The sequence below is a fragment of the Ptychodera flava genome, chromosome 16 (genome assembly GCF_041260155.1).
Source record: "Ptychodera flava strain L36383 chromosome 16, AS_Pfla_20210202, whole genome shotgun sequence".
NCBI lineage: Eukaryota > Metazoa > Hemichordata > Enteropneusta > Ptychoderidae > Ptychodera > Ptychodera flava.
The window spans coordinates 31,107,562-31,134,803 of NC_091943.1; the positions used below are offsets into that span (position 1 = coordinate 31,107,562).

Below are 27,242 nucleotides of genomic sequence, written 5' to 3' on the forward strand. Positions count from 1 at the left end.
CCATCGCGTCAGCGCGGTGACGTCATCGTTGTTACCACAGTAACAGGGTAAGGTTATGCAGTGGGGAGGTTTTTGCTTATAGTATTTTTTTACCAAGTCAAGGTTGATAGATGTGGCTAGTTTCATGATTCACGACTGACGTAATTTATGAGTTGTGCTTTACACTTACACGTCGGTTTGATCAATTGGTACCGGACGCAATTCATTCAAATACGTCGCCACAATAACGATAAAATGTTCGTTGAACCACCGGCGGATTTAAATGCGAACTTGAAAATTGGAAGTTATGAAAGACTAAGAACAGACAGTGAGACTTTTTTCTATTTGATTGAAATACTATGTATGCATCATGAATGACCACGAAGAACGAAATTGCATTTTGGCCAGAAAATGTACAGTAAATCCTAATACACCAATACAATACAATGAAAAGGAAAGAACAATTGGCACATTGATCAAAACACAGTCCCTCCACTGACTGTGATCAAAGTAATATATAGTTACAAACTTAGTTTGACATGTAGGAACATGGGACGCGAACTTTGTTTACATGTAACTGTTGGTACATTCGTGGCCTATGTTTTGTATCTCAGTGACACTCGTTTTCTGGCGGGTCTACGGTTCCGTATGTATACCAAACACCTTGTGAAGGATAAACAGTGATGTTATCGTTTGGTTTAGGCAAACTGGTTCATTGTGGGCAGATTGCATGGTATTAATTCACTTTTGTCCCACTCGACAAAGATACTCCTGGATCGAACATGTATACTTTATATCGAACGACTGCATGTTAGATTTGCTGCAACTTTCTCTATTAGTGAAAAAACCATGGCATTGATCAAGACAAGTCTAACTTCTTGGCTTTCCGATTACACCCATCCAATCACAACTAGACGAGAAGGGTCCATTGCAGGAATAAAGGTATGGTAACCGGCGGGTCACCACTCTGATCCTCATGACAGAAAGTTGTCAGACGCGTTGGGCTTCATCGACAGTGCGATTATGTATATACTCAGTAAATTAGCTGTAACTTTTGAGAAACGAAGCTTCTCAGCTTTCACTTGAACTTTACCATTCGTAGATTGCTAAATTGTGCAAAGCATTTTTGCTGAAAACAAACATGCTCTAAGTCCATGGCACTTATATGCATGCACGGGATTTGAGAATGTATAATCGCGAAAATATCACTATTTAAGTAATCGGTAATATGTTACAAATGCCAGTCGAATTATGTTTTTTTGGTGTGATCAGAGAATTTCATTTTAAATCAAAGAAACTGGAGAAAGTTGTAAATCTTTTTATCATCACAGCTAAATGGTCTATACATAAATATTATGTCTGTATATTTGAAGACTCACTTCCTTCTGTAATTGTTATGACAAACGAGCTGTATCAAAGAGCTGAAGTTTAGAAAATTGATATTTTTCTGAAATTGATGTGAATTTTTGATCATATTAATGTTACTTTCATATATATATATATATATATATATATATATATATATATATATATATATATATATATATATATATATAATAAAGATTGTGGAAAGAAATAAAGCTGTAAAGTTTTATGTACTCCCCATTTTGTTTTCATTAGAAAGATGCAGTTTTAGGTGCTACTCCCAGAACCATGTCAAACTGCTTGGTGTTCAACCTTTACTGCAATGCCAAATGTTACAGTTAACGACTGTATTCGCTTGGCAAAAGTATTCTCTTGTACAATACTAAGGTTAATGCTGTTTATTTCAACGCACTTTAGGGAGATAGATTAAAACACGAACATGTTTCACGCGACAAAAATAACGAAAATTTCAGCAAAAGTTATAGCCATGTCAGCAAAAGTTATAGCCATGTCCTACATTTAAACTGTAGGTGTACGGAGATTTAAGTGCTATGTTTTAGATGGTGAATAGCTTTATGATGCATGTATAAACGAACGGGTAAGATAATTTAAGCAACAAGTCCTGGTTACATCAATCGGCGTTGCAAGGGACGCCGTACATTTACCCTACAATCAACGGGTTTCTCAACCAATATTTCACCCGCCACCGGAATTGCGGAACTGTCTTCATACCTCGCTCGTGGTTGGCATGACACCGATTCACGTTTTAGCCGAGCAGTGCTTGTTTCATGATATGGGTGGGCGTCGTTGAATTTCCACTTAAAAAATAAAACGACCATTTCTGATTAACAATCTTCTTGTAAATCAACGCGAATCTGAGAGGGGACATTTTGAAGCGCAGGGCAGATTGATTGAAGGTCAGCCCCAACGACCTTTTGCAGTGTCCGCCTTCACAGTGTGAAAGAGTTGATAGCTATGTAGTGGACCTCGATGGATGCCTGAGAATGATCAAATGCACTTGAAACCGCGATGCTGAGAACACGTCAACTTGGGAACTTTTCCCGACACTTCAGGACGTCTTCCAAGACACCCGTACGCGAGAACCGTGCAAACATGCCGGACAAGAAAATGGCCCTTCCGAATAACGACAAATACGACACGCATGACCCATGGGCCAGCAGTGATCACGTTAGCGCAAACCTGACGATCGTGCAGAAAATGGCGTTCTGATCGATTGATTGCAATTCTAAACGCCCACAGATCGCTTTTGAAAGTCCTAGGGGAGCACTTAAAGTCATTAAATGAACGCAAGGGAATAAAAAAGTCCAGCCGGAGGATCCGTACATTCAACAAACTTTAACGGTTTAGCGGGAGTTCAATGGCCCAGAGAATGAGACATTTCCACCTATAGAGCTCAAAGTTTTGTTGCAATGAGATAACAGGTTGGTTAGAAGCAAAGTGCAACCAGAAATTGGTCGAAATCTTTTGATGTACCGTCACTACGCCTTTGGCTCTTTTATGAAACTTAACTGAGCATTTTCAATCCCAAAGTGAAGTGTTCGTACTCATTAACACGCACTCGACCTCAAAATTTAACAATGGAAAAATCCATGCAAATGTAAGTTCAGAGATTTATTTTAAAATGTCATTTTCATGTAAAGGTCAGTAATGTTCAAGGTTTGAACTAATAAAAAAGATCATTCTAATTTCAAAATTATAACTGACTTTCGTTAGGCCAATTTCCTGCCAATACTGCGCGAATTCTATCCAACATCGGCGTACAATTTTTATCATTCTCTGTACGTTCGCTGTCTCTAAAAATGGCATCCTGGAATCCTAGAATCACAAAATTGGCATGTAAAATTGAAGATCTCAATAATGATGAAAGTGGCAATGACATCCATTGTATTTTCAAGAGCTTCTAGCATTACATCAGCGTTGAAAATGAAACACAATTATATTTCGCTTGAAAGAAAATAAGCTTAAATAACTCGAATCGCCTTTCCTTCCTTGCTTTGATAAAACAATTTCATTATGAATTTTGTTGTTTAAAATTATAAATAAATATCGACGTCCATTTGAAGTGAGTATAATGGATACTTTTGCATAGCCTACATACAAATTGTGAGCAAAGGTTGAACAGTAAGTTTCATTGTCGGGTTGCATATTACAGTCATGAAGAGATATTGTGTACGTGAGATATATCGTCTGTCTGTCTGTCTGTCTGTCTGTCTATCTGTCATGTATGTATGTATGTATGTATGTATGTATGTATGTATGTATGTATGTAGGTAGGTAGGTAGGTAGGTAGGTAGGTATGTAGGTAGGTAGGTAGGTAGGTAGGTAGGTAGGTAGGTAGGTAGGTAGGTAGGTCGGTCGGTCTGTCTGTCTGTCTGTCTGTCTGCCTGCCTGCCTGTCTGTCTGTATGTATGTATGTATGTATGTATGTATGTATGTATGTATGTATGTATGTATGTATGTATGTATGTATGTATGTATGTATGTATGTATGTATGTATGTATGTATGTATGTATGTATATGTATGTGTGTATGTATGTATGTATATATGTATGTATGTATGATGTGTGTATGTATGTATGTATGTATGTATGTATGTATGTATGTATGTATGTATGTATGTATGTATGTATGTATGTATGTATGTATGTATGTGTGTGTGTGTATGTATGTATGTATGTATGTATGTATGTATGTATGTATGTATGTATGTATGTATGTATGTATGTATGTATGTATGTATGTATGTATGTATGTATGTATGTAATATGTATGTATGTATGTATGTCTCTATCTATCTATATGTATATGTATACGCGTGTATGAATGTGTTCATCTATGTATGTATGCATATTTGTTTCTATGTGTCTACATACCATGTACGTCTCACTGATATAACTGATATATAAGTACACTATTCATCAGTCATCTTCTCCCAAATGCTACCCCCGTGATTTTTGTCAACAAGGAAATCGCCACAATAAACAGATGTAAAATATTAGCACAGTGTTCAATTGTGTAGCATAACATAGGAAATTGCATCGAGCACTTCGTAAAGCTAGCATACACCGTATTAATGTGATTGGTTCTTCATTGTCGGTCGATATTGGTCACTGAGATCAAATAACCCTAAGACATTCACCATCGATCATGCTATTTAGAAGTATATCTGTTTCCTGTTCAACAAAGAATTATGCTTACAAACGGTAAATGTTTATGTCGAGGTTGGAATTTCTTTTAAAGTAATTTGACTAATTACTGAGACTGAAACTTATGATCATGGCAGTTGTTGCTTATCTTATTCTTTAATATAGCTTGTATCTGGACGCGACTCTCAACTTCTGAGAAAACGGCCATTTGACATGTCTTTAAAAGTTATTAACTGTCTATAAACACCGGTATCTTTCCTCGTTGTGATTATTTCTGTCCCACTAGGCCACCAAGAAAACATTTATAAATGTAATATGCAAAGTGCACTTGAAAGTAAATTTGAAACCGCCCGATACGTCATAAACGTATATGCAAATCAAAACTGTATACGATTATCGGCCTGACTTGTTCATATAGGTATACTTTCAAAGGGCATGGTTTGATAAATATGTAAATCAAGCGTGTGGGTAGATGCTGACAATGTGGTCGCCGATTCGCTGTATGCGTCACAGTAAACAACTCGATGAAGATGATTCTTGGAAGCTTTGTTTGCGAGATGTACCATCCAAAACAAGTATCCGGATAAAGGAAATCTTTTCTTGTCATATATTAGTATTTAGACGTGCATGAAAGCGTTTGAAGGTCAAAGACCAGACACTGTAGAATACAAGATAACACATGCGCTTCAAGAATAAATTATTCGTGCATTAAAATTCTATTTTTAACCACAGAGAAACATAGCCAGAGTGGCAACGGGTATTGTTTAAGGCGTGAAGCGGTTACGTAACCCATCCATGTTCGCCTCGCCTCAGGTTGCTCTCGCCTCTCTTTTCCGAAAAGTGCCGACCATGCATCCTCCGGTAATTCGGATTTTCGCCAATTGTTAAGCGAAAGTATTTTCGGCAAAGTTTGTGTTGTTGTTGTCGTGTGGTGCTGAGCGGAATTGATGTGCTGGCGAAAACGGGAGTGTTTTGAGCTTCAGGAAAGTGAGTTTTACCGTTTTAAAAATTCCTCTCATATTTTTATGAATATATAATGAGTGTGTTTGAACCAAATTTGAAAGTCTTTTATCGATACTGTCTGGTTTTACTCAATGGTTTACGGTCTGTCATACCGTCTTTTACACGTGCGTCAAGGAAGGACATGTTTATGAAACTGCTGGCGTATTATGTTTTGATTGGTGTGAAGCAGTGTTTCTGGCCTGAGAGCTCACAAAGTAACTATGGTTGCTACGCGACCGGCAGTACGATGCCATCTCGTCGTATTTTTCGCATAATCTCGTGTAATTATCAACCACAAACAAAGCCTCCAAAATGTTTAACACCTTTGAAGCTCATTTTAATATGAAAAGCCAATAGTCTACCGAGACGACCATGGAACAAAAGGCATGCAAGCGTTGCGACTCTGTCTACTAGTATGTTTCTCTGTGTTTTAACATAGGCAGTGTTTTGCAAGTGGAATGTATGCACGGACACGCCAGCTACGCAAAACGGAAAACGGGCCCACGAGTCGTAATCGAGACCCGTTTGAGAATGGGGCTAAAATAGTGAATTACAGCTCTGTGTTTTGTTTATTAGGGGAATATTGACGCATGGATTTTAATGTTGAATTTTAAAAAACGTCAAGCGCTATACGCAAAAGTATTCGTAAAGTAGAACATCTGTTGCGCATGTAACACTACGCAATATGCAAATGACCTTTCATGGTCAGTGATTCAGTATCACAGTAATACAGAGTTTACATAGCATAAAGCGCCTCTTAACCAACTGCATGTCGAGATTATAGAAAAAATACTGTATTGGTAATTAATTTTTAACTAGTCTAACCGATGAACGAGTGATGATACTGCCTGAAATAAAGCGACGATGATAAATGCGTCTTCTTGTTTACCATTTGTCGTTGAACGTTGATCAAGCTGTTATTCTTTCTCTGACAAGAAAAACAAACGAACAGTGTTTGACAAGTGCCTGTCGATTGAACATGGCCCATGGGGATAAAAAGGAGAGTGACGAAACTGACACTCAGACAGATTCCATGTAAAGATGTACATAGACTTGACATCTGTCATGCAATTTAATGAAACAATTTAAACCCGGCTCGAGGAAGACATGATTTCAATATGGCGGCCTACTTTACTCAGCGTGTTGCCGGGGAAATGAATGCTTTGTAATTTCACTGGAACACACTTATCGCTGTTTGACATCATTCAAATTATATGGGTATTGTCAAGTACATGTACAAACAGGAAACGGACATTCTTGAAATTACAATATAGACTTGTTTGTGAAAAAAAAAATCAGCTCAATAGAATTCCAATGAAGTGGTGGACATTTTTAAAAATTCACTGCTTCAACACTTTCAGCTAAATTATCTATCAACAATATAAATAGGTCGCCCGAAATCCCATGTTGCATTTAAACCATTGAACTTTTTATCACTGAGGTTTTAAATGTTTACACTTAATATACGGCATATCCTGTCATTTAAATTCCCACTGAGCAATTACCATGAACTTGAGGCTGCCAAGACCAGGTCAAATGCATATCCACTGTAATTTTGATTTCATTTAGAGTCAATTTGTTCTGTAAATGATAAATAATAATACATTAAGAGAGAACGTGTATTACCGTTTATCTTTATAATGCTAGAACGAATTGACTCATAATGCTTAAAAGTTGGTTTGGCCTGCTCCCCGCTTGCCCAGTTCCTGGACTTTGTTCATATATATTTATTGGCAGGATACGACGAATGAGTGTCATCATTTCAAAACGTCAGTGATGAAACGTTCCATGGTTTGAAAGTACCAATTTATATTGCAAATAGATGTATATTGAAATACAAAATTACAAGCCTTGCCAATGCAACGCATTCTACGTCATTGCTGACAAATGAATTTTGCCAAGACAAAGTGTCACTTGTTGTCAGCGATGATACAACACAACAGTAGTGTAGACCAGTAAAACGCCGATGATTTCCGTATGATTTTGGGAGTAGCACATCAAACTGTACGTCACGGACAGAATAGAAGTTACGGAAAAAACTAGAAAAGTTAGAGCTTATTGGACTCTAAGGCATGATTCATAACGAGGCAGGCAACAAAGAGTGAAAAGGCTTTGCTTAAACAGACGAGTTGTTTTTATTCCTAGTTTCGCCAACATTGTATGACTAAAGGAGAGACTAATAGGTGTTTTCAAAAAATCTCTTGACTTTTTTCTATCCATCTTCACTTTATGCATATCTGTGTCTGTCATTACTATTCTCCGTACACGTAGATTTGTTCTACACGGTTTTCTGGTGGCTGACTTATTAATGTCATCTCCCCCCCCCTCTCTCTCTCTCTCTCTCTCTCTCTCTCTCTCTCTCTCTCTCTCTCTCTCTCTCTCTCTCTCTCTGCTTCTTGTCCCAATGACTTTCTGTGTGTGTGTGTCTCACTCTCATTCCCTTTGCTTCTTGTCTTAATGACTTTGTGTGTGTCTGTCTGTCAGTCTGTCTCTCTTTGCTTCCTGTCTAAATGACTTTCTGTCTCACATCTTGTCTCTACCCATCTCTGTCCCCTCTCCTTCTCTTTTCCGTGACACGGCATTCCCAATCAAACATCATTACCACACTCCCCTTCCATTAATCGCTTTCGCATGTATCTGATCACCCGTAAACGAAATCCTGGTGATTGTTAAGTTTAGCCTGAAGTTGGAACGCTTTCAGCACTAACTGTAATCTGTATTTCAATGCATTAAAGGCTCGCATAAAATCCTTGAATGACATCGACAGTTAGGATAATCTAACTCTTTCTGAAAAATGAAAATCACGAGGTCCATTATCACAAGTACGTCGTGCAGGGGATTATCTATCAAATTTACTTAAAAAGCCACATTAAAACGATTAGAAGAGATAATCCCCTTCATGTATCATTAAACTACGCCATTAATCATATCATTTAATTGCACTTCAAAATCTAGCCAAAGATAGTGAACAAGTACAAAAGTTTTCATTTCCTATCGCTAAACATTCGCTCAAGAATATCTCCACCAAATATCCTAATTTAAAAAAAAAGTGATTTTCGAGGAGACGATTTTCCGTTGTTTGAATGTTCTTAACTGATGCCGAGAAACAATTTTGAGCATATACACCTCATTCTACTGAATTTCGGTTGAAAAATTGATATAAAGTATGGCGCATATATTTATCGTTATAAATTCTAAACGTTGGGTCGGAATCACAAGGGAACGTTCGGTAATTTTGCATAAATTTACAATTATCAGAAATTCTGTGGTACTCGGATACATTCGTTTATGTAGATAGATAGATAGATAGATAGATAGATAGATAGATAGATAGATAGATAGATACATACATACATACATACATACATACATACATACATACATACATACATACATACATACATACATACATACATACATACATACATACATACATACATACGTCAGTAAGTCCGTACGTACGTCCGTCCATACGTACGTAAATTCTGTTTGACAGAAAGCATACAACTTTTATCAACGGTCCCTCCAGGACAGTGCCTCAACCAAGCAAAAGTAGTCACGTGTAGTTTGAATTCACCAAAAGCCTGCGTATAAAGCTTAGTTGCATCATGTTTCATTAAGTAAACTACCATTATATTTTTAACTACATTGATACACTCTATGGTCTCCAAAGATGCGCCATAAGTATCAACAGCTATGTACATGGGCTATCCCTTCGCCGTCTGTACATCTGATTTTATTGTCCCTTCACACGTGATTCTTTGAGAAAAAAAGTTCTGAGATGTGAGAGTTCTGCGCGCGCAGTTGAAACGCCTTCCCGTGGGAGAGTTTTGGTTAGGACTAATGTATCTAACGTCAGTCGGTTTTGTAATGATTCAGAAAACGACATCTTAATTAGCAACAAAAGCAATTCTTCCATAATTTTCGAAATTATCTTTATTGTCACCAATTTTGCATATAAGAATTGCGAAATGAACTTGACAATCTGATTATCTGTGCGTAACTGCGTCTGACGCTGTACCCGTTCCTACGTGAAGCGCGCTCGAAACAACGCATCAAAGGAAACGGGCGTACTGCCTCTTTTTTCGCCGATGTAAATTCTCCATAGAGACGGAATTAGACTGCCTGAATGACTTTCTACAAATAATGCGTTGCACGCCCGCCGGGCATTGCTCTGTTTAGAGCAACTCTGAATGTCAAATTTACACTGAAGGTAAGGGCGGTCTAGAAATTACCAAGACTACATGGTACGACTTCACGTTAAAGTATTGACAATGGTTTGACGATCATAAATTTTAGAGACACAGCGAACTATTTAAATATTTTCATTAAAAAATCTATTCGACGCATTAACCATGCATATTATCCGCAGAACTGAGAGAGAGAGATAGAGAGAGAGAGAGAGAGAGAGAGAGAGAGAGAGAGAGAGAGAGAGAAAGTGTGTGTGTGTGTGTGTGTGTGCGTGCACGTGGAGGGGGAGGGAGGGAGAGAAAGAGAGACAGCTAGACACAGGCAGACAGACAGAGGGGAGAAAGACACAGTCAGAGAGACAGAGAGACAGACAGACAACGGAGACAGACAGGGAGCGAGTGACAGAGAAAGGGGTATGTGTGTGTGTGAGAGAGAGAGAGCGAGAGAGAGAGAGAGAGAGAGAGAGAGAGAGAGAGAGAGAGAGGGGGAGAGAGAGAGAGGGGGGGAGAAGCAGACACACGGAGGACTCACGGAGGACTCGGACCCTGACTTTTCATATTCTCAAGGACCATTTCATTTTGAAAATAAATTTTAGTCACTACAAGTAAATAAATATGATGGTGTTGAAACATAAAAATATCGTCTCCGCGTTGAATAATGAAAGAGGAGTTTGCAGTAAGGAAGTGTGTGAGGGTGAATTTTACGAATTAAAAAATAAGCGAAACGTGGCAATTATCTGATGCTTGGTGACCTTACCATGGAATGTATCGGCGATTCACAATCAGGGCAACAGGGTGTTGGTGTACAGGGTGTACACGAATCATAGTTAGGGCAGTGCCCCGTTTGATAAAAATGCCAAAGACAAAGTTTGTCTGCATATTCCCTCTGGCAAAATGCGGCAATCCACATTGTGAAAAAGGTGAAATTAATAAATGTTGCTTGCAAGTAGTTCTCTTATCACTTTTACGATCTGTTTGACTGTCAAAATCCTTCAACCAAATGTCAATACCCTCGTTAAGAGGGATCTCTGTCGCAACACATCTCATTAATTGAACAACTTTGCAAATGTGATCTATGATTCTGAATTTAACAACTGTATGACTCGACATCACTGATTCGTTGACTAATCTGCTTCTGATCGCGCACGCTCGTGCACATTAACTTATGCGATCGACAAAATGGTCTCATTCACACACAGTTAAAATGGTAAATAAAGATTCTAATTTATACTAGGTTTCAGTCAAAGTAAATTGTCTCATATAAATAAATCCGATTTGATTTCCTTCCAAGTATGAACGAATAGACCGACGATTATTTCGAATGTACAATTCTGTATAACATTGTAGGGGAAACTTCAATATTTAGTAGTACACAAGCACTTCACTGCGTTCATCTTTGTCCCTGGAAAACTTTTAGAGGAAAATTAAACATGGACGGGTACGTATGTACACTTACTTGAGTCAACATTTTAATGTCGGAAGTGCGATATTTTGGAACCTATTTCCGGGTTCCATTTTTGTCTTATTTCTACACAAACATGTTGTCCATTTAATGGTGTTACCGGAATCCTGCCTTCCCAGCCCATGCACGTGATTACTATAGTAAGTATTCGTCCAGAACATGGCACGAATGCCGATTCTTTTAAAATATTACGGGCGTATTTTATTTTGAAGTCACTCTGATCTGATTTCAACTTCAACTCTGTTACACACAAGAGAAAACCGAAATCTCGAATCTTGATCGGAGACATCATTATAAAGTCAAAGCTAATATCATACACGAATTGGCAACAATATATGGTGGTTTGAAGTGGAACAACTCAGACTAATTTTTCAAGACGACTCGAGCCTTGAAGTAAATATGAATCTTTCCTCGCAGTCTACATTTAATGTTCTGAATACGAATGAACTAAAATGAAATGTTTGTGCGATATGAAAGAAAAAGTTAACATTTGTGCTTCATTCTGTTTTGTCGAAGCGCTTGTGGTAACATGTGCGCACTTTTGCTTTGTATAAAATTAAACACCTTTTTGAGATCACTCTTGTCCCCACTTTTTTTCTGTGCGCCATGGTGAGAGTTTGCGTTCGTCCGGCGAGTAGTGCCTTATGGCCCTGTGGTTTACTACTTTTCAGCGACAGAGAGAGATAACAAGGTAAAGGATCCTGCGCCAATGATCAAACTGACGTGTTCTCGCTCTTCCCGAGATTTTGAGAACGTGGAGGAAAAAAGTTAAAGAGTGAGATCATACAAACAGACAGACAGACAGACAAGGCACAGAAAAAAGGTACTTCACATGCGGGTCATAGAAGTCTGCGGGGAAAGGGGAGGGGGAGTCGCATAATTTTGTGTACTGCCGTGCGGTAAAATTTTACAGAGCCACGGCTGAAGGAAGACGCTTTGGAGAACCAACCATAATCGGAAAACCAGATTTGGTTTAACAATATCGAACAGTACTTGAAACTGACATAAAGGGGTCTTCCTGCTTGCCCTCAGGCCAAGTGTAATATTTGCGAATTCAAAAAACACACCGCATAAACAAGTATTACTTCTTCCCTCCTTGCGGGAACAGGTTTTATGTAATAAAGTGAAATAACAAGCAATGAATCGAGAACTAAAACGTGCAAGTACAGAAAATACGATCCTTACTGTGAAAAACAAACTAATGCTGATAATCCGTTTATGCCTGCAATTTGCCAAAGACGATACAGTGGTAAGAGGCGATAAATTCAAATAAAACAGAAAATTATTAGTTAAATTGAGATTTAGCGATAAATAGAATTTAAACTTTCTTATAAATCTCCCAAAGGCAATTTTTAAGGCTTAAAGTCTCAAGCGACAAATAAAATGTAGATCATTTTGAGTGTTCAGATTCATTGGTAAAAAATAGTGGTCACGTCAAACGGCTTTGAGAACAGGAAATGCCAATTACGTTCACTTTCAGCTCCGTGTCGGAGAGGCACAGTTTCCGCTCGCCGCGCCAATTGTTACCAAGCCCGGCCAATTGATTTATGTCAAGTGCGTAAAACTGGAAAAGTGCGACTGATCCAGATGGACGTCATCACTTGCGTCATTTGTGAACTAGCTTCTCTGCCACGGCGTAGAGTCCAGACACAGACTGAAAGAGAAAAAATAAAACAGGGATCAGTGAATTATTTTTTAAAATGACTTGACCGTTGGGGGTCGTCCTCGTTATCAGCTCTGTATGCAGCAGGTAGGCTGGTAAGGTGACACCCTCAACGTTCGCTAATGCAAACCTGTCACGCTTTTATAACCCTCAGGTGTTCAACTAACAGCAAACTTTGGCCACGTCTTGCTTAGATTAGCGTCAGCTCTTTCGTGTCCTACTTTCCTCAGATCTATCATATTCCCTAAAATGTTGGCAGCTTTTTATGACTTATATTCATAACAGATAATGTCCAAGCGATCACACCATCCCGACTGTAGCATACCTCTTCATCCTGTAGGTCGTACAGTAATGAGGGCGTCTTTCCCCTCTCCGTTTCAAGTTTGTCATCTTGTTCAGTCTGATCACCGTCAACACTTTGTTTGTTCTGTTCATGGGAAGACGGAAAAACAACATTATGATGATATAGGTCTGGCCTTTTTCAAAAGGGCGAAAATTAGAATTCTGTCGAGCCGTTCTATCTTCCGTGTGTTGCGTGGATTTCTCTTTAACTATTTCAAACCTCTCCGGTTATCATTTACAAACTCTCAGCTTATTTTCAAAATTTCTTACGCGCTTTTCTTGAGCTGACGTTGACCATAACATTTCCGTTAAGCGTCAATACATGCAAAAGTATTTTGTGCCATATATTTGATAATTATTTCCAACTCGAGCATATGTTGGCGCCCTCTGTGTTCTGTAGTCTGTACGCACCTCTTCACCTACCTTGGTGTCCGTGTCCGAAGACGCCACATCTTTATTGTCGTCGGCCGGAGTATGCCGTGAGAGACGGCTGTTGCGATCACTGGCAGAGCTCTGCAGAGAAAGATATATTTCAACAGCTCGTAAACATCGCGTAAAACGAACATTTTCACGAGACTTTAGAGTGGCCAATATTGTAACCCTTTTCGGATACAAACAGTCTGTGATAAAGTTGAAGAAATTACAAGATAAACATAATTTTTTTACATCTTGTTTAACTAAATTATACTGAGTGAGACTCCAACAGTCAACGAAATATACAAATTCAATGAGTGCATGCAGAGACGAGTAAATAACACTTCGTCATCTGCGCCCTTTCATACATTTGCAGCATTTTCGTTCTTATTTTGAATACAGTTTCTTGTTCTACTCTGGAAATCATGTTGACGACATGTCTATACAATACAACCTCTCAACGAATCCTGTACGTGTGTATGACGTCACTGTTGAAAATGGAATTTTAGTCCGGAGTTAGAATTCATTTGTCAACAGTAACACTTCATTTTGTACACAATGGATTGTGTTGGTAAGGCCCACGTGCTTTAGATTTCAAAATACCTTAGCGAGAAGTATAAGAAAATGATCTTGTTTTGCAAAAACCAAAAATAATGAAAGTATTAACAAACGTTAAAGTTAGTGTCCCGTTTAAGTAATTGATTAAACGTTAAAGTAGTTGAAACCCCGAAGATCTGGTACATTGTATTGAACGCTTTCGTTTCTTTATTTTTTTTCTACGCTTGCTTGGAACAAAATCAGAGAAAGGCTAGATGGGTCGGAAATTGTAGTATCTTTGAGAAAAATAAAAGGTGTATTGACGAAACTTACCTTCCCGGCTTCTGTGGATGTTTCGTCTACGGTGAGAAATTTAAAGAACGGATAAAAAAAGAAATGTCCATTTCATTTGCAATTGTAGAAAGTTACACTTCACCCTTACTTGTATGAAAGTCTATTGTGATGATAAACATCGATTTCAACGACCGCTGAAAAAGTCAATTTTGCCTGAAATGTTGTCTCTAGAGGGCGCAAATCATTACGCAGTAGCAAGCTGTCCACTGAGGCTCTCCATAGTAATTCTACTACACTTGAACTTATCGTAATTTCACCGTGGCACAACTGAACGATTTTAAATTAATTATGTATTCTACCTAAATCCAACCTACTTTTACACGCATACATGATTGATACACACAGTTAGCTAATTGTGCAGTGTCACAAATACATTCTTTCTCACACTCGTGGATAGACTCTCACGCACCCCTGCTTTGCTTCACAGCCTCTGATCTCGGCCCTTTATGTATGTGCCCTCAATGGTCTGACGAACCTACGGGTCTGCATGCCAACGCATCGCGAAACGCTAGCTGACCCAGCTTGTTTAGCCGAACTAGGAAAGGACTTGAGCTTCAGGACAGTTCAACACATGGTATGAACATATTTTATAAGAGTGTTATTACAAGGATGGTACCTTGATTTTCCCCTTCTTGTGACGACTTTGAACTTCTCTGTGATTGAGAGAGAGAGAGAGAGAGAGAGAGAGAGAGAGAGAGAGAGAGAGAGAGAGAGAGAGAGAGAGAGAGAGGTTTGTCATTTCCTTATTTCAATTATCACGTTTGTTCTTCATTCATTGTCTTCATTCATTGTGTTCTTTTTTGAAACAAATGTTGCACGGATAAAAAGAAGTCATTTTGCATGTGTATGAGACACTGAATTTTGGACATTTAGTTCTTTAAATATTTTGTTTTCAATGTTCACTTTAGGTGAATTTGCGAATCTTGTTCAAAATATAACTGTACTACTCAATGATAAGATTCTTGCTAAATATCGCTCCGTGCACTCAATTCAACCTTTGTGGCAAGACACTTTTTCTGAGAGAAATTATTGCTATCGCTTTAGCACTGAGATTTATCAATTTTCATGAAGGGTAATCCAAAGTGGAGAAAAATTTCTTTACAATCTTACCCTCTTTTTCCTTCTCTTTCGTTCTGCGGACCGCCTTTGCGTATTCTCGAGTTCATCAATCGGTGCTGAAATGACGCCCCCTAAAATGAGTCTCTTTTCCCGTTTAACCTCGTTCAAGGCTAGCGCCTCCTCTCTCTGTTTAAGCTTCAACTGTAATAGGGGGGAAAAGTAAATATAAAGTCTAAATTTCGAGAACTGATGAATCGGTCAATTTACGGCAAACTTAATATCGCACTGAACTTCTCTGACGTATTGCTGTTGGTATTGCCATTGTATTTAAAAAAACAAGAGTATACGGAACAGGAACAGCCAAAGAAGTTTCATGAACTTGATGTTGACCGGATCCACCGCTTATCAATATCACTTTCCAGAACCTAACTATCGTCTACATGACAGATAGTTTAGTTCGAGCGACCAGAACGTCGCAGACGTCGGAATCATGGTTGGACCGCGCGGTCCATAAAAAGACTTTTTGCTGAAGTTCAGTCGTTCTTTTGGTAACATATATGTCAAATTAAGCCGCGACACCTAGCTTGAAGATCAGTCATACAGCGTGACCGTACAATGACGGTGTTGGAATAAGCGACAATATGCGATCCCAACTTTTGGCACTCCCCAGTCCAGCGTCAGCGGCGCTCGAAGACTTACTACATTTTCGTAAGAGACATTGGGATAAGAGCGTTTGTACACAAAACCGAAAAATAATGCTCTTCGATTTCTACATCATGTTTTCCAATGGAAAATGTGGACCTAAGTTTCTAAAGTTGAAGCATAATAATGATGTAGAAGAAATATTCGTTAGCCTTTGCTATGCTATAAGTCAGTTCTTGAGCGTTCAATACCACTGTTTTCTGCGTGGTAAAAGTGGTGAGCTGCGTTAACACGGCAGTGCGCCCGCACGCGACATACTTCGCGTTATTTTGGAGACAAGAAATTCTTTACTTTGCACACAACCCGCGGCGAAAAAGAAATTTGCGTCATGTAAGCAGATCAACAAAGATAAATAACACTGTATCACGCAGAAATAAGTTAATCCTAGCTTACACTGAAGCAGATTTTAGCAGATTTCCATGGATTAAAACTTGATCTTAATTAATTGGAGCTCGCAAAACAGCGATTCAATGAGGAAGAAAATGTGCAAAATCGGTTGACTGTCGAAGCTCTTTGCAAAACAGGATCAGCAGGCCTTTAATTTACTGTAAATAGTTAAGCGGTACGAACCAATGGGATTAATCAATTTATCAGTACCTTGGTGTTTGCAGACGATTTCAGACGATCTGTGAATCAATGACACTTAGTCTATCAGATTGCTATGTGCGTATCTACAGATCTTTCCTCAGTTACGTAGTAAAAATGTAAGTAATATGTTCACAATAATGAGGTTGGACGTGAACCGATGGCTTTATTGTAACACTGAACAATAATATTTTGACAGGATAGTGAAGTTACAAGTCGTGGCGCCCTCTTAAACTTGATAATCTGCTAAGTATTAAGCCTACATTTCCCACAGGTGTGACTGTGAGAGAGATAGAGGAGGCATTTTGAAATTCATGATTTTTGTTAATTTTTCAAACCAAGAATTATACATTGCATTGACGTATACAAGACAGTGTTAGCGTTGCGATACTTATCTCTGTGACCGTGTGGTCAAAAAGCACGGTCTTACACAAGATGATAATTTGAAGAGGTGATTATTATAGGGGTTCGTAAACCATTCTCATATTATTTGAAATTGCAAATTTCACACACGATGAAGGCATGTCGATACACCGCGCCATGTTTTTGTGACGTAGACAGCAGGAATTGCTTACCTCATGGTCTTCCTTGATCCTCTTCTTCAATTTCTGCATGTAACGTTTGTCGTTCAGTTTCACATCGTCAGAGCCCATCAAGGCGAAGAGACGCTGGGTGTGGGTTTGATGTGAGTAGGCCATTGCACAGAACAAGTACTGCAAAAAGAAAAAGACAAAAAATATGAACTTCACAGTTGACCTTTGACACAACAAACCAAACCAGTGTCAGCTTGTGTTTTTAAAAGGTACATCGGTGATTATTTTTGACATGTTTTCCAGTACTTTTGTTCGTTTTTATGGAGTTGCTCAATCTAATCCCAAAATCCTGTTTATCTAGGGTCTATGCGTAGACAGACAGGCAGCTGTCGCCTACTGTCGGACAGGTCGATGACTCTTTCGTCAGATTTTTGATAAAATGATTAAATAAGACACCGTATGATAGAAGTCTACTCAGTGACTTCAGAAAGTATATTTGATCACAAAAATTACATTTGCGTCGATCTTCATTCTTTCCGCTTCTTAATTTCTATCTCCTTTCGTTGCTATCTTTTAAATTATTAAAATCAATTTGTCCAACGTCGCGCAACAATTGGTCTAAGGCGGGCACTGCATGTGATGTGTACAGGATAGAATTATTAATCGACTACAAACTTCGTAAGAACAGGCACAGAAAAACTAATTAACTCCGTCTAATTCCATCTAACTGTTAATTTCCTATGTAAATGAAATGTATTAATGAGCACATCAACCGATAATAAGTCATTAGGCTTATCATTGGAGAATGTACATTGGTCCAATATTGTGCATCATGTATCCAATGTACCTCAAAGGTACATCCTTGTGATGCTGGCAAGGTAGGTTGCTATGGCAATGCACTTTCACTATGGTCGATCATGCGCAGACGCAGTGACTGGGACACAAGAAACACCTTTAGTCAACCTGGTGAAGTGGGAATCCCAAACTGAGGCTGTATAAAGAGGGTGCATTTTGAGTACGACCCCTGGGAGGCGATCGCAACAGAGAATCTGGTCCCCTCTAACATTTTAGCATCTCGATTTTATGCATCGGTGATAGCACAACAAAACCATCCTGATAACCTATCCATAATAATCTAAATAGCCATTTATTTCTACATCCATTAATAGGTGCCAAATAACTGACAAACAAAAGAGACCGGAAAGTCTACAATTGAGCCATACATCAACTATTTAACATACTCTCCGTCAGCAAAGTTTGTGGATATTTCCCTCTTTCAGAAACCAAATCTCATAGTCTATAAAAACGACAAGCTAAAAGATTCTTCTATCTTCTCTCGTATGTATGATATTAATCTTGTAGCACACTGAACTAGTTATCAAATAACTGCCCCTTTACAAAAACCTTCCTGAGATATTTAAATATGAATGATATGAATCGATCCGCTTATCAAAATTCTTTCATTTCAACCTGCGGGTAACTAATCTACTAAATTGGCAACGAAAAGTTTCAGCATGGCTTTCACAAGCCACAATATACCCGCCTATAAGCTATTTACTCACCAGTTTATTCTCGTATATATATATATATATATATATATATATATATATATATATATATATATATATATATATATATATATATATATATATAATAGTAAGTATATATAATGGTACGTCTCAAACATGTAAATTTGAGTGTAGAGCTAAGAATCCTTTCACTTCTGTCTGAAGATTGCAGGATGCATGAAACTTGAACAGTTATTATTACTTCGTACTTGAAATTAATTATTTGTATATATATATATATATATATATATATATATATATATATGCTGTCGTCATTATTGTTAAACAAAATTGAGAGGCAATATGGAACGAACAATCTTATTGTTAAAATTATGTTTACAACATTACATGAAAATTACAGAATCATTGCTTGTGCTTCACAATCAGCTGTGAAATCAATATTAGTTGCATGCAGGAACATTCATTACGTTATTATCTGTTTCAATGGTTTCATCTTTTGTGGGACGAAAAGTGATATCTATTGAGTATGCACATTCGCCATTTAATTTCACATTGTCAAAAAATGGGTCAAGGTTTTGCCTTTGCCAATTAAAGTTTCACCCTAAAGAGATCAATATCAAACATGAATATTATTACACGCGCCCTCTACTTGTATGCTATGTAACGAAATTGCTATTTAAGAAACAGTAAATAATTTTTATTATACTTTTTTGCGTGATAGGTTAGATGAAACAGTATCCAACTATAAAATTAGGGATCTCTCTCTCTCTCTCTCTCTCTCTCTCTCTCTCTCTCTCTCTCTCAAAATTACGGAATCAACTACACTTTACATCATCGATGTTGTTTACAGTCACGATTAAATATCGATGATATACGATGATATATTCGCACGTGCGTACACCACACTGACAGACAGACACACACACACACTTAGAACCAGCCAGATAGACGATAAAAATAAGTACACGTTCAGCTCTACTGCAAAATAGTAATGAAAAATGGCAGTTTGAAATGTCGATAGAGGGCAGAAAAAATAAGTTTCGATAGTAGCTTCAACATGGATACTACTGTCTCTTGGCTTTCTAATTAATTGGTAAATACAAGATGTACAGTTCGCCTTGTCAATCGCGGCCTCTCAGATCAGATCAAAACTGTTATCATTGGTCGTGAATTCAGCTCCGGAAGTTCTTTTACATTTCGATATCGCATTGCGTGCAATTTTGTTTTGAAAACTACGTTCATTTCAAAGAGATGGTTCTAGAGTATGATTGTGATCATTTAAAATGTTTCATTGGAGGAACTATAGCCTGGGTTTCGGCTGGAGTTTCACATTGTCACCCAAAAATACATTGGTACACATTTGTATTAAATAGAGCCTGGAGATTATCTCGCCGTTTGTTCAATATGTCTTACCTTTTTGCGATATTAATTTCTGCTGAAACACACATAATTGCGATACTTCAATTTCCCCCCAAAAATACTGATTGCTATTGTGATGTCATAGTCGGTTTAACATGTATATGTAGTTGATTAATATTACATGAAAACGAAACAGAAAAATTTGAAAAGATGTTGTTTTGAAAGAAAGATTAATCGCCAACAAACACAAAGAAAGATAATACTTCGCTGGTGAACCTTTTACTATAATGAGATCGATATTTTGTTCATAAGGGTAATGGCAAAGGTTCTTACAGGGGACCATAGACTTTGAATTTGACAAAAGAAACATGTGCAAGGTCACTTTCCCATGCAATAAGTATCATTTACAGTTGTATTATCGTGTACTGTATGTAAATTCACGTTGTTATTTTCTTGCGAAATAAAGGTATAACTATATCGAAGAGACAGTCTGAGAACACGTTTGCCCTAGAGAAGATACAATATCGCCCCGAGAGGATACAAGATCGTCCCTCTCTGCTTTCAGTCACGGGAAATCACCACAGTTACGGCAATTTGATAAATGTCGACAATAACACTAAATCCTAGGTTGTGTGTTCGTCGCTATGGCAACTCCCTGTGGCATCAATTCTTTGTTTGTCTTGTGTTATGGAAAATAATTACGGTGCCGATGATATACATTGAAATGTGAAAAACATCGGTGTCACCGTTTTAGGAGAAAATGGGGTCTTCCAATATATTTGGGTATGCAGAGGTTAAATTCTTAATGGCCCCCTGTGACAGGTACGGTGGACAGAATATACGGTAGAATGACCTCGCAATCCACAGGTTGTCACGTAGAATATGTCGTGATATTTGAACAGTGTCATTATTGTTATTGCCACATTCATTACGTCACCGATCATCACATTAGAACACGTGACATCACCATAATTCGACGATACATAGACTATAATCACACTGTGTTGACAAATTCGTTGTACAGTAGTTTTCGGTCTACATTGCGTCGGCGTTTCAATCAAGGCGTTTACCCGTCAGACGTATATAGCGTAAAAGATTGTTTAATTTGCCCACCTGAAAATGAAAGACTGCTGTAATGTTTAATCAGATAGTGCGTGTCAAGTAAACAAAAAATAGGGATGGGCTAAATTCCTATGAATGAAAGAAAAATGACCTCTTTGCCAAGCTACCTTGGTTGGGATAATCCAGGTAACTAGGCTGGGATGACAATGCCTGCCTGACTTGTCATTCTCTGACGCCCAATACGTCATTCCTGATAGCCAAGTAAAGCTTATTTATCCATCCATGAGAGAAAAATGGACAGCCAAAGTAAAATAAACATTGTCAAAGAAACCCGGAAAAAAGTCAAACTGAAAACAGATGCCGTAGAGAAACATAAGGGTCGATATTTCCGTGATTTTTCAATCCCTCTGAGTCCAGAGATTAATGCTGTTCAACAGAGATATCTCAAGGCCAAGGAGTGTTGCAAGTGGGCTTTACCATCAAGAATTATCACCTATGAACGAGCTGAGTACATTCCTGATGCCAAGTTTCTTGCATTGCTATTGTCTAGTTTGTAAAAATTATTACAATCATTGCATGGAACACCCGAATGGAATGTTTGTTTGTCCGTTTGTTTGTTTGCTCGTAGGTTACTTTTCTCGTACATGATCTCACCATCCTCAAGTTCTAGAGGTTGGTTGTGTCCCTTTGAGAGTAATAGATGTTCAATGGTCGTGTGGTGGCCACACTTCGTTTTTAGCCTGGTTATCTGAAAGTTGCTTAACTCATTTCTTCAAATTAAGCCAGGCAATGGGCTTTGGATAGGGCATCCCTGGGTTGTCTAGGATATCGGCTATTTTATATCTAAATGGGATTTGTTTCTTGATCTTCGGGGCTCACGCATTGATTGATTGATTGATTGATTCTGATCAATAGTTGTCAAGTCAAGACGGTTGTATATTACTGTATCCCGAGGGCGTACACAGTTTCGGGGGCACTGCACAGTATGGAAGGGAAAACATTTGGAATAGTTTTGCCATGATTCGATTGGCAAAATGCTGATATGTGAAATCTGATTTTCGCAATCAGCATATATTACTTGAAAAGCGAGTAAAGGTAAACAAAAAAGCGGGAACACTGAGAGAGAAAGATTCATGAACATAGAGGAGTCATATGTAATTGATGTCGCCTCTTCTAGATTTGCATGCCACAGAAATAGATTAATTTATTATGAACACAGAGGTAACAACAGGTTTAATGGACTTGAATCTTGTTTCTTCGGAATAGCAATCAATCACCCGCTAGACCGACACTTTCAATACAAGAAATACATGCCTCAGCGCATACGCCAGTGGAATACAAAACAAAACAATTTGTAAAGTAGCCAAGAATAATATCAATGGTGGAAAGTCGTGAGCGCCTTGCATGATTGCATTGTATTACGTCTGATTCTAATGCGATTGTTTCATGTCGTTGAAATACAACGACAACCGGTCAAAATGAGCTATCGATATTATAGCGATCTGTACAATGGTAATATTTCCATTACACCGCCAGACCATAATATTCTAAATGTTCACATATAATTTGGTATAGAGACACATAACCTCAAAATCTCCTATGCATATGCGTTCGAAACTCTTGCGCATAATCGCAAACAGCGACCATCAGCTGACATAAATCGCTGTGACATGTGTTACAAACACAAATAAATATGAAATCATTTATCTCTCCAATGTTTTTCAGGGTCGATATGGTTACTAACGATTACAGCGTAGTACATTATCGCTACGACAGCTCGTTTATTTTCGGGGTTCGTTATAAAGCATAGCTCGCAGGCATGCTGGGTATTTGCGTTCGGTGTTGGCCATGGCAACACAGCGGGAACCGCATTTGATAGCTATAAACTGCGCGTCTTCATCAACCAACAGACCTGACCGCCCAAGGCTCTCGTGGAAACTAAAACGATATGGGACGATTCCCATTCACGGTGTCTCCCATGGCAACCAACAGATTATATTGATAGATTTCATTCGAAACTGGTCTCTGTTCACCAAAACAAACTACAAACAACTTTGTTTTTGTTCAGTACTTTACTGCACTACATATTTTCATACTCACGCGACCAAAATTATTCCAAAACGCTACATAGATTATGATATTTATATCTTGGGGTTTTTTAAATGTTGGATGTGCGTACTAGTGTGGGACAGAGGCCAGAATAAATCTATCAATAGAGGGGATTGAAAGGAGATTTGATGACGATATAAGATGGCGAACATATGTTTATTGTCTAGGACACACGTCAGTAAACATATCTTTTATTCGGTCTCAACAGTAACATCTCTATTTCTTTCATGCTACGCTTGGAAATCCACCGCAAAATGGAGAAATCGTAGTTTTATCTGCATGTCAATTTCATTGAGAGTAATATTTGTGCAAGCGCACTCGAGCGAATCCATGTCATTTATCATAAATATCATAACACTAACAATAATTTCGAGTCGATTGTGTTCTCATTAACCGAGAGTAGCAGATAAATTGTAGTCAATGCCTCTTATTGGTTAATTTAAAATATTATCACATCAGCGTTGAATGATCGATTAGAAACCAATGGTCATTTTATGGAAAGGGGGACTTTTCTCCGAACATTTAGTTTAGTGTGTGAATAAGTTACATTGTAAGTATACAAGTAAAAAGTGCCTGTTGCGATACTTTTTTTCTCTCCAGGAAAAGTTACAACAATCAGAAGCAAATGAATAAGCACGGGTAAGGTACTTGAAGGCGTTTGTAGCTTGTCGATGAAGCAGCGCCATTACCCGAAATACAAAACAATCGATTTGACACATTTTATAACTCTCTCTCTCTCTCTCTCTCTCTCTCTCTCTCTCTCTCTCTCTCTCCACCTTAATAATTGTCGACGCACGCATTCCTTACATGGAAGGCATATATTTTGCGCTGCTTATTGTACTGTAACAACACAACTAATGATTACACAGCCTGGCCATTAAACCCCTCTCAACAGGATGCAATTTCTTTGATATTTATTGAATGCCAGGAAAAAACGACGCAGAAAAATATGTAGATTTATCCACATGGTAACCACATGTAACAATTGGGGGTGTGTAGTTTCGAAATAATTAAAAAGTAGCCCTTAATTGCACGCAGAAATGTCAGAAAGCCATATTTGTATTCAATTATTTCCCCTATTAATACCAGCGTGGCATTCCCTGTGTCTACAGAATATTTCTATTTCACATGTTTGTCAGCTGTAACTTCAGAAACGGAGGTATTTATTCAAAAGTCAGCGTCACCGCATACTTTGTTCGCGTCGACATCCCTGCTTAACGGTGCTTTGTTTCATACCACCCGGGTCACGTCGACGTCTCTGATTGATCGTCGCTGGCTTGAAATACATTTCCTGAAATGAGATTTTACTCCAGGTACGTGTAATTTGCTTGATTAAAATAGGTAAATTGCAGGGTTGTCCATTTATTACGCATGCGTCGGGCCGTCACAGTAAATTTTACTTGCCAGAAAACGTGTTCGGTATATGGTTTTCCATAAAGCTCACGTTTTCACAAAACAAAATGGTTTCTCAAAACACAATGGAAGCGAAATATGGTTGATAAAAGCAATAATAAATTCATTCGTGGCAATGTTAGCCCGCCAATCGCTTTAAAGAGTTGTTCCTCCCCCGCACAGAACGATATTTCATGCATGAACAGTTGACGTGTGTATACTGCAGTACATACCCAGTGGCCTGAATCCCCGGCCTGAATCACCGCCTGTTCATATCTCCATCACCTCGCAAGCAAATGCGTTGCTACGCCGGCCCGTATTGTTTACAAAGCAGGGCTTACGACGGCAAAAGCCGTTCATTTATATTGGAAATACTTCGCCTTATTGCTATGGGAATTCCGTCATGTTCATGTACACCCTACACGACAAACAACAAACAAAACTTTAGGACCGTGTGTTCGTTTTTACACTGGTTGCTCGTCAAAATTGAAGTTACAGACCGGAGATATTCTACCCCAGCATTGCTTCCGCTGACTAATAAAGCCTGCTTGATTGCGTACAAATATTATTAGCAAAGCTGCTACACGCAGTTAAACGGCGACAGTTGGTGATCATGCCTCATTGATTGGGTCTGATTAAAACGGCTGACAGGCGTTATGCTAACTCGTCGTCAACGCCATGAAAACCCACAATACAGACCCGCCACTTTGCTGCACACGATGATCCCTGCCATGCCACGTTGGACGTCGCATCATGTCAACAAAGTTGTTCGGTATATTTTAGACTCAGTCAATGAAATATATCAACTACACCAACTATCCGTTAGTATTAAAATTATGTCGAAAAATGCCAAGGACGTTTTCACTAGTGTACTACCAAGCGACGAACCTATTCGATACTACGATTCAGAGAGAGAGAGAGAGAGAGAGAGAGAGAGAGAGACTTACCGTTATACTCAAAAGAGCAACTGGGTCGTAGATGAAGGGAGTTGATGGCAAACTTGACACCAGTCGTGCTGTCCCCTTCACTCGGTCTTCGGTATAAGGCTCTGTTTGTGTGACGTCACCCTTGACGTGCTACTGTCAACACGGCGCTGTTTTACGGTCTCAAAGCATGGCGACACCTGTACGGAATGTGGAGATAAATTCGGTGCTCTCTTTTTTTAGAGAGTTGGAACTTCGGGTGCGCCTGCGCACTCGCGTCGTTCTGTCCATGGAATTCTAGCGACGACAAGAATGCGCTATGCGGCGTTCGTCTCCATGACCACGAAGCGGGTTCTATTCCAATCAGAGGCACTAGGCCTGTTGTACATACAATTTAAAAATAACTGAGTAATGGCCCGCACGACTAGAAAATGATTGTTTACACATAAGAAGGCAGAGAAATAGCTGTAAGCCTAACTTTTGATATTTTGTTCCTTTACAATGTTTTCTATTCTCCCTTAAACATGTCGCCGCTGAAATACAAAGCACTGCTAGGCTAGTGTACAAAATGTAATTTTATTGACAAATGGACTTTAAGTCATCTGCAGACGACAACATTGGATACGGCGACTTGCATGCAGTGCTGTGTTGACAAGCTGAGTACAGACATATCAACAGGCATTTTAATTTTGGGAATTGAACAAGAAACTTTTACCTACAAACAGAGAAAGCAATACTGGAGATCACAGATACATTACATCAACAGGTACAGTTTGTGGCGCTGTCATTGTATTTTAGAGATTTTGAGGAATCTCTAGAAGTATGCAAGATAGTCTGACATGATTCAAGTGAATGTTTTTCGAGCCGCTATTGTATTATTAGCACACAATACTCTATCTCGAAAATCGAGAAGAGAAGGAGGCCGTCAATTTTCTCGAATCGATTTGTGGCTCGCACTCTGCTTCACCTCGTTGCGTCACTCCTATGGTGAGTGACACTCGGTTTCTAGAGCTGTCATATCCACATTAATGGGGATGTGTGGGAAAAATGCTCGATGTTTACACTAAAACCATGAGGGGACATAAGAACATACAGTGACCTGTATGGGGAATAAATGTTTGTATATCTTTACTCTTGACATCTGGTCCTAACACGAGATCTCGCGAGAATGCGCATCTATAAAGACGGTAAGACTTTGGCGAACTCGACAAAGCAATATAGAGATTGAAATAATACTGAGTACATTTATCTTTTCAGTCGATTTGGACGATGTTATATCGAAAATCACAAGAAAATTGATACCTGTATGCGAATATTCACACCACTACGCTATTTCTGAAGTGCTGAGGGCATACAGACTCGAACGTGACCATAAACACGGGTCTATTTAGACTTGGTTCAAGTTGGAAATAAAATCATTTGTACTATGTCTCTTGTGTCTCTCCTATCTCATACAAAGCTATTTGGAAATTGACAGCCCAGGCCAGGCGTTACCTTCGAGTCTGCGCAGTAG

At 38.6% G+C, this 27,242-nt stretch overlaps 2 protein-coding genes across 3 annotated transcripts in view; one reads left to right on the top strand and one right to left on the bottom strand.

Annotated features, from left to right (window-relative positions):
* The window catches only part of LOC139114563 (uncharacterized), a 485,747-nt gene that overhangs the window by 435,375 nt on the left and 23,130 nt on the right, over nucleotides 1-27,242 (top strand). The gene's annotated exons all lie outside the window — the stretch shown is intronic.
* On the bottom strand, nucleotides 12,248-25,990 carry LOC139114552 (uncharacterized protein DDB_G0283697-like). Of its 2 annotated transcripts, none has more exons than XM_070676347.1 (8): nucleotides 25,754-25,990; nucleotides 17,398-17,535; nucleotides 15,587-15,736; nucleotides 15,093-15,129; nucleotides 14,456-14,481; nucleotides 13,595-13,684; nucleotides 13,155-13,256; nucleotides 12,248-12,820 (listed from the first exon to the last, which is right to left on the bottom strand). In XM_070676347.1, exons 2-8 carry the CDS (start codon nucleotides 17,518-17,520, stop codon nucleotides 12,773-12,775), a joined length of 576 nt encoding a protein of 191 aa, XP_070532448.1. In that variant the 5' UTR covers nucleotides 17,521-17,535; nucleotides 25,754-25,990; the 3' UTR covers nucleotides 12,248-12,772. The 2 variants fall into 2 exon arrangements, with proteins under 2 accessions (XP_070532448.1, XP_070532447.1); XM_070676346.1 differs by having other exon boundaries at nucleotides 13,583-13,684; nucleotides 25,754-25,988.

Bases quoted from the DNA above. Each gene is read 5' to 3' on its own strand.
- LOC139114552 (XM_070676346.1), bottom strand. From the start codon at position 17,520: ATGGCCTACTCACATCAAACCCACACCCAGCGTCTCTTCGCCTTGATG. The intron at 14,482-15,092 runs GTACCATCCTTG...TTCTCACCGTAG, and splicing joins ACAAGAAGGGGAAAATCAAG to ACGAAACATCCACAGAAGCC. The intron at 13,257-13,582 runs GTGCGTACAGAC...TCCCATGAACAG, and splicing joins ACACCAAGGTAGGTGAAGAG to AACAAACAAAGTGTTGACGG.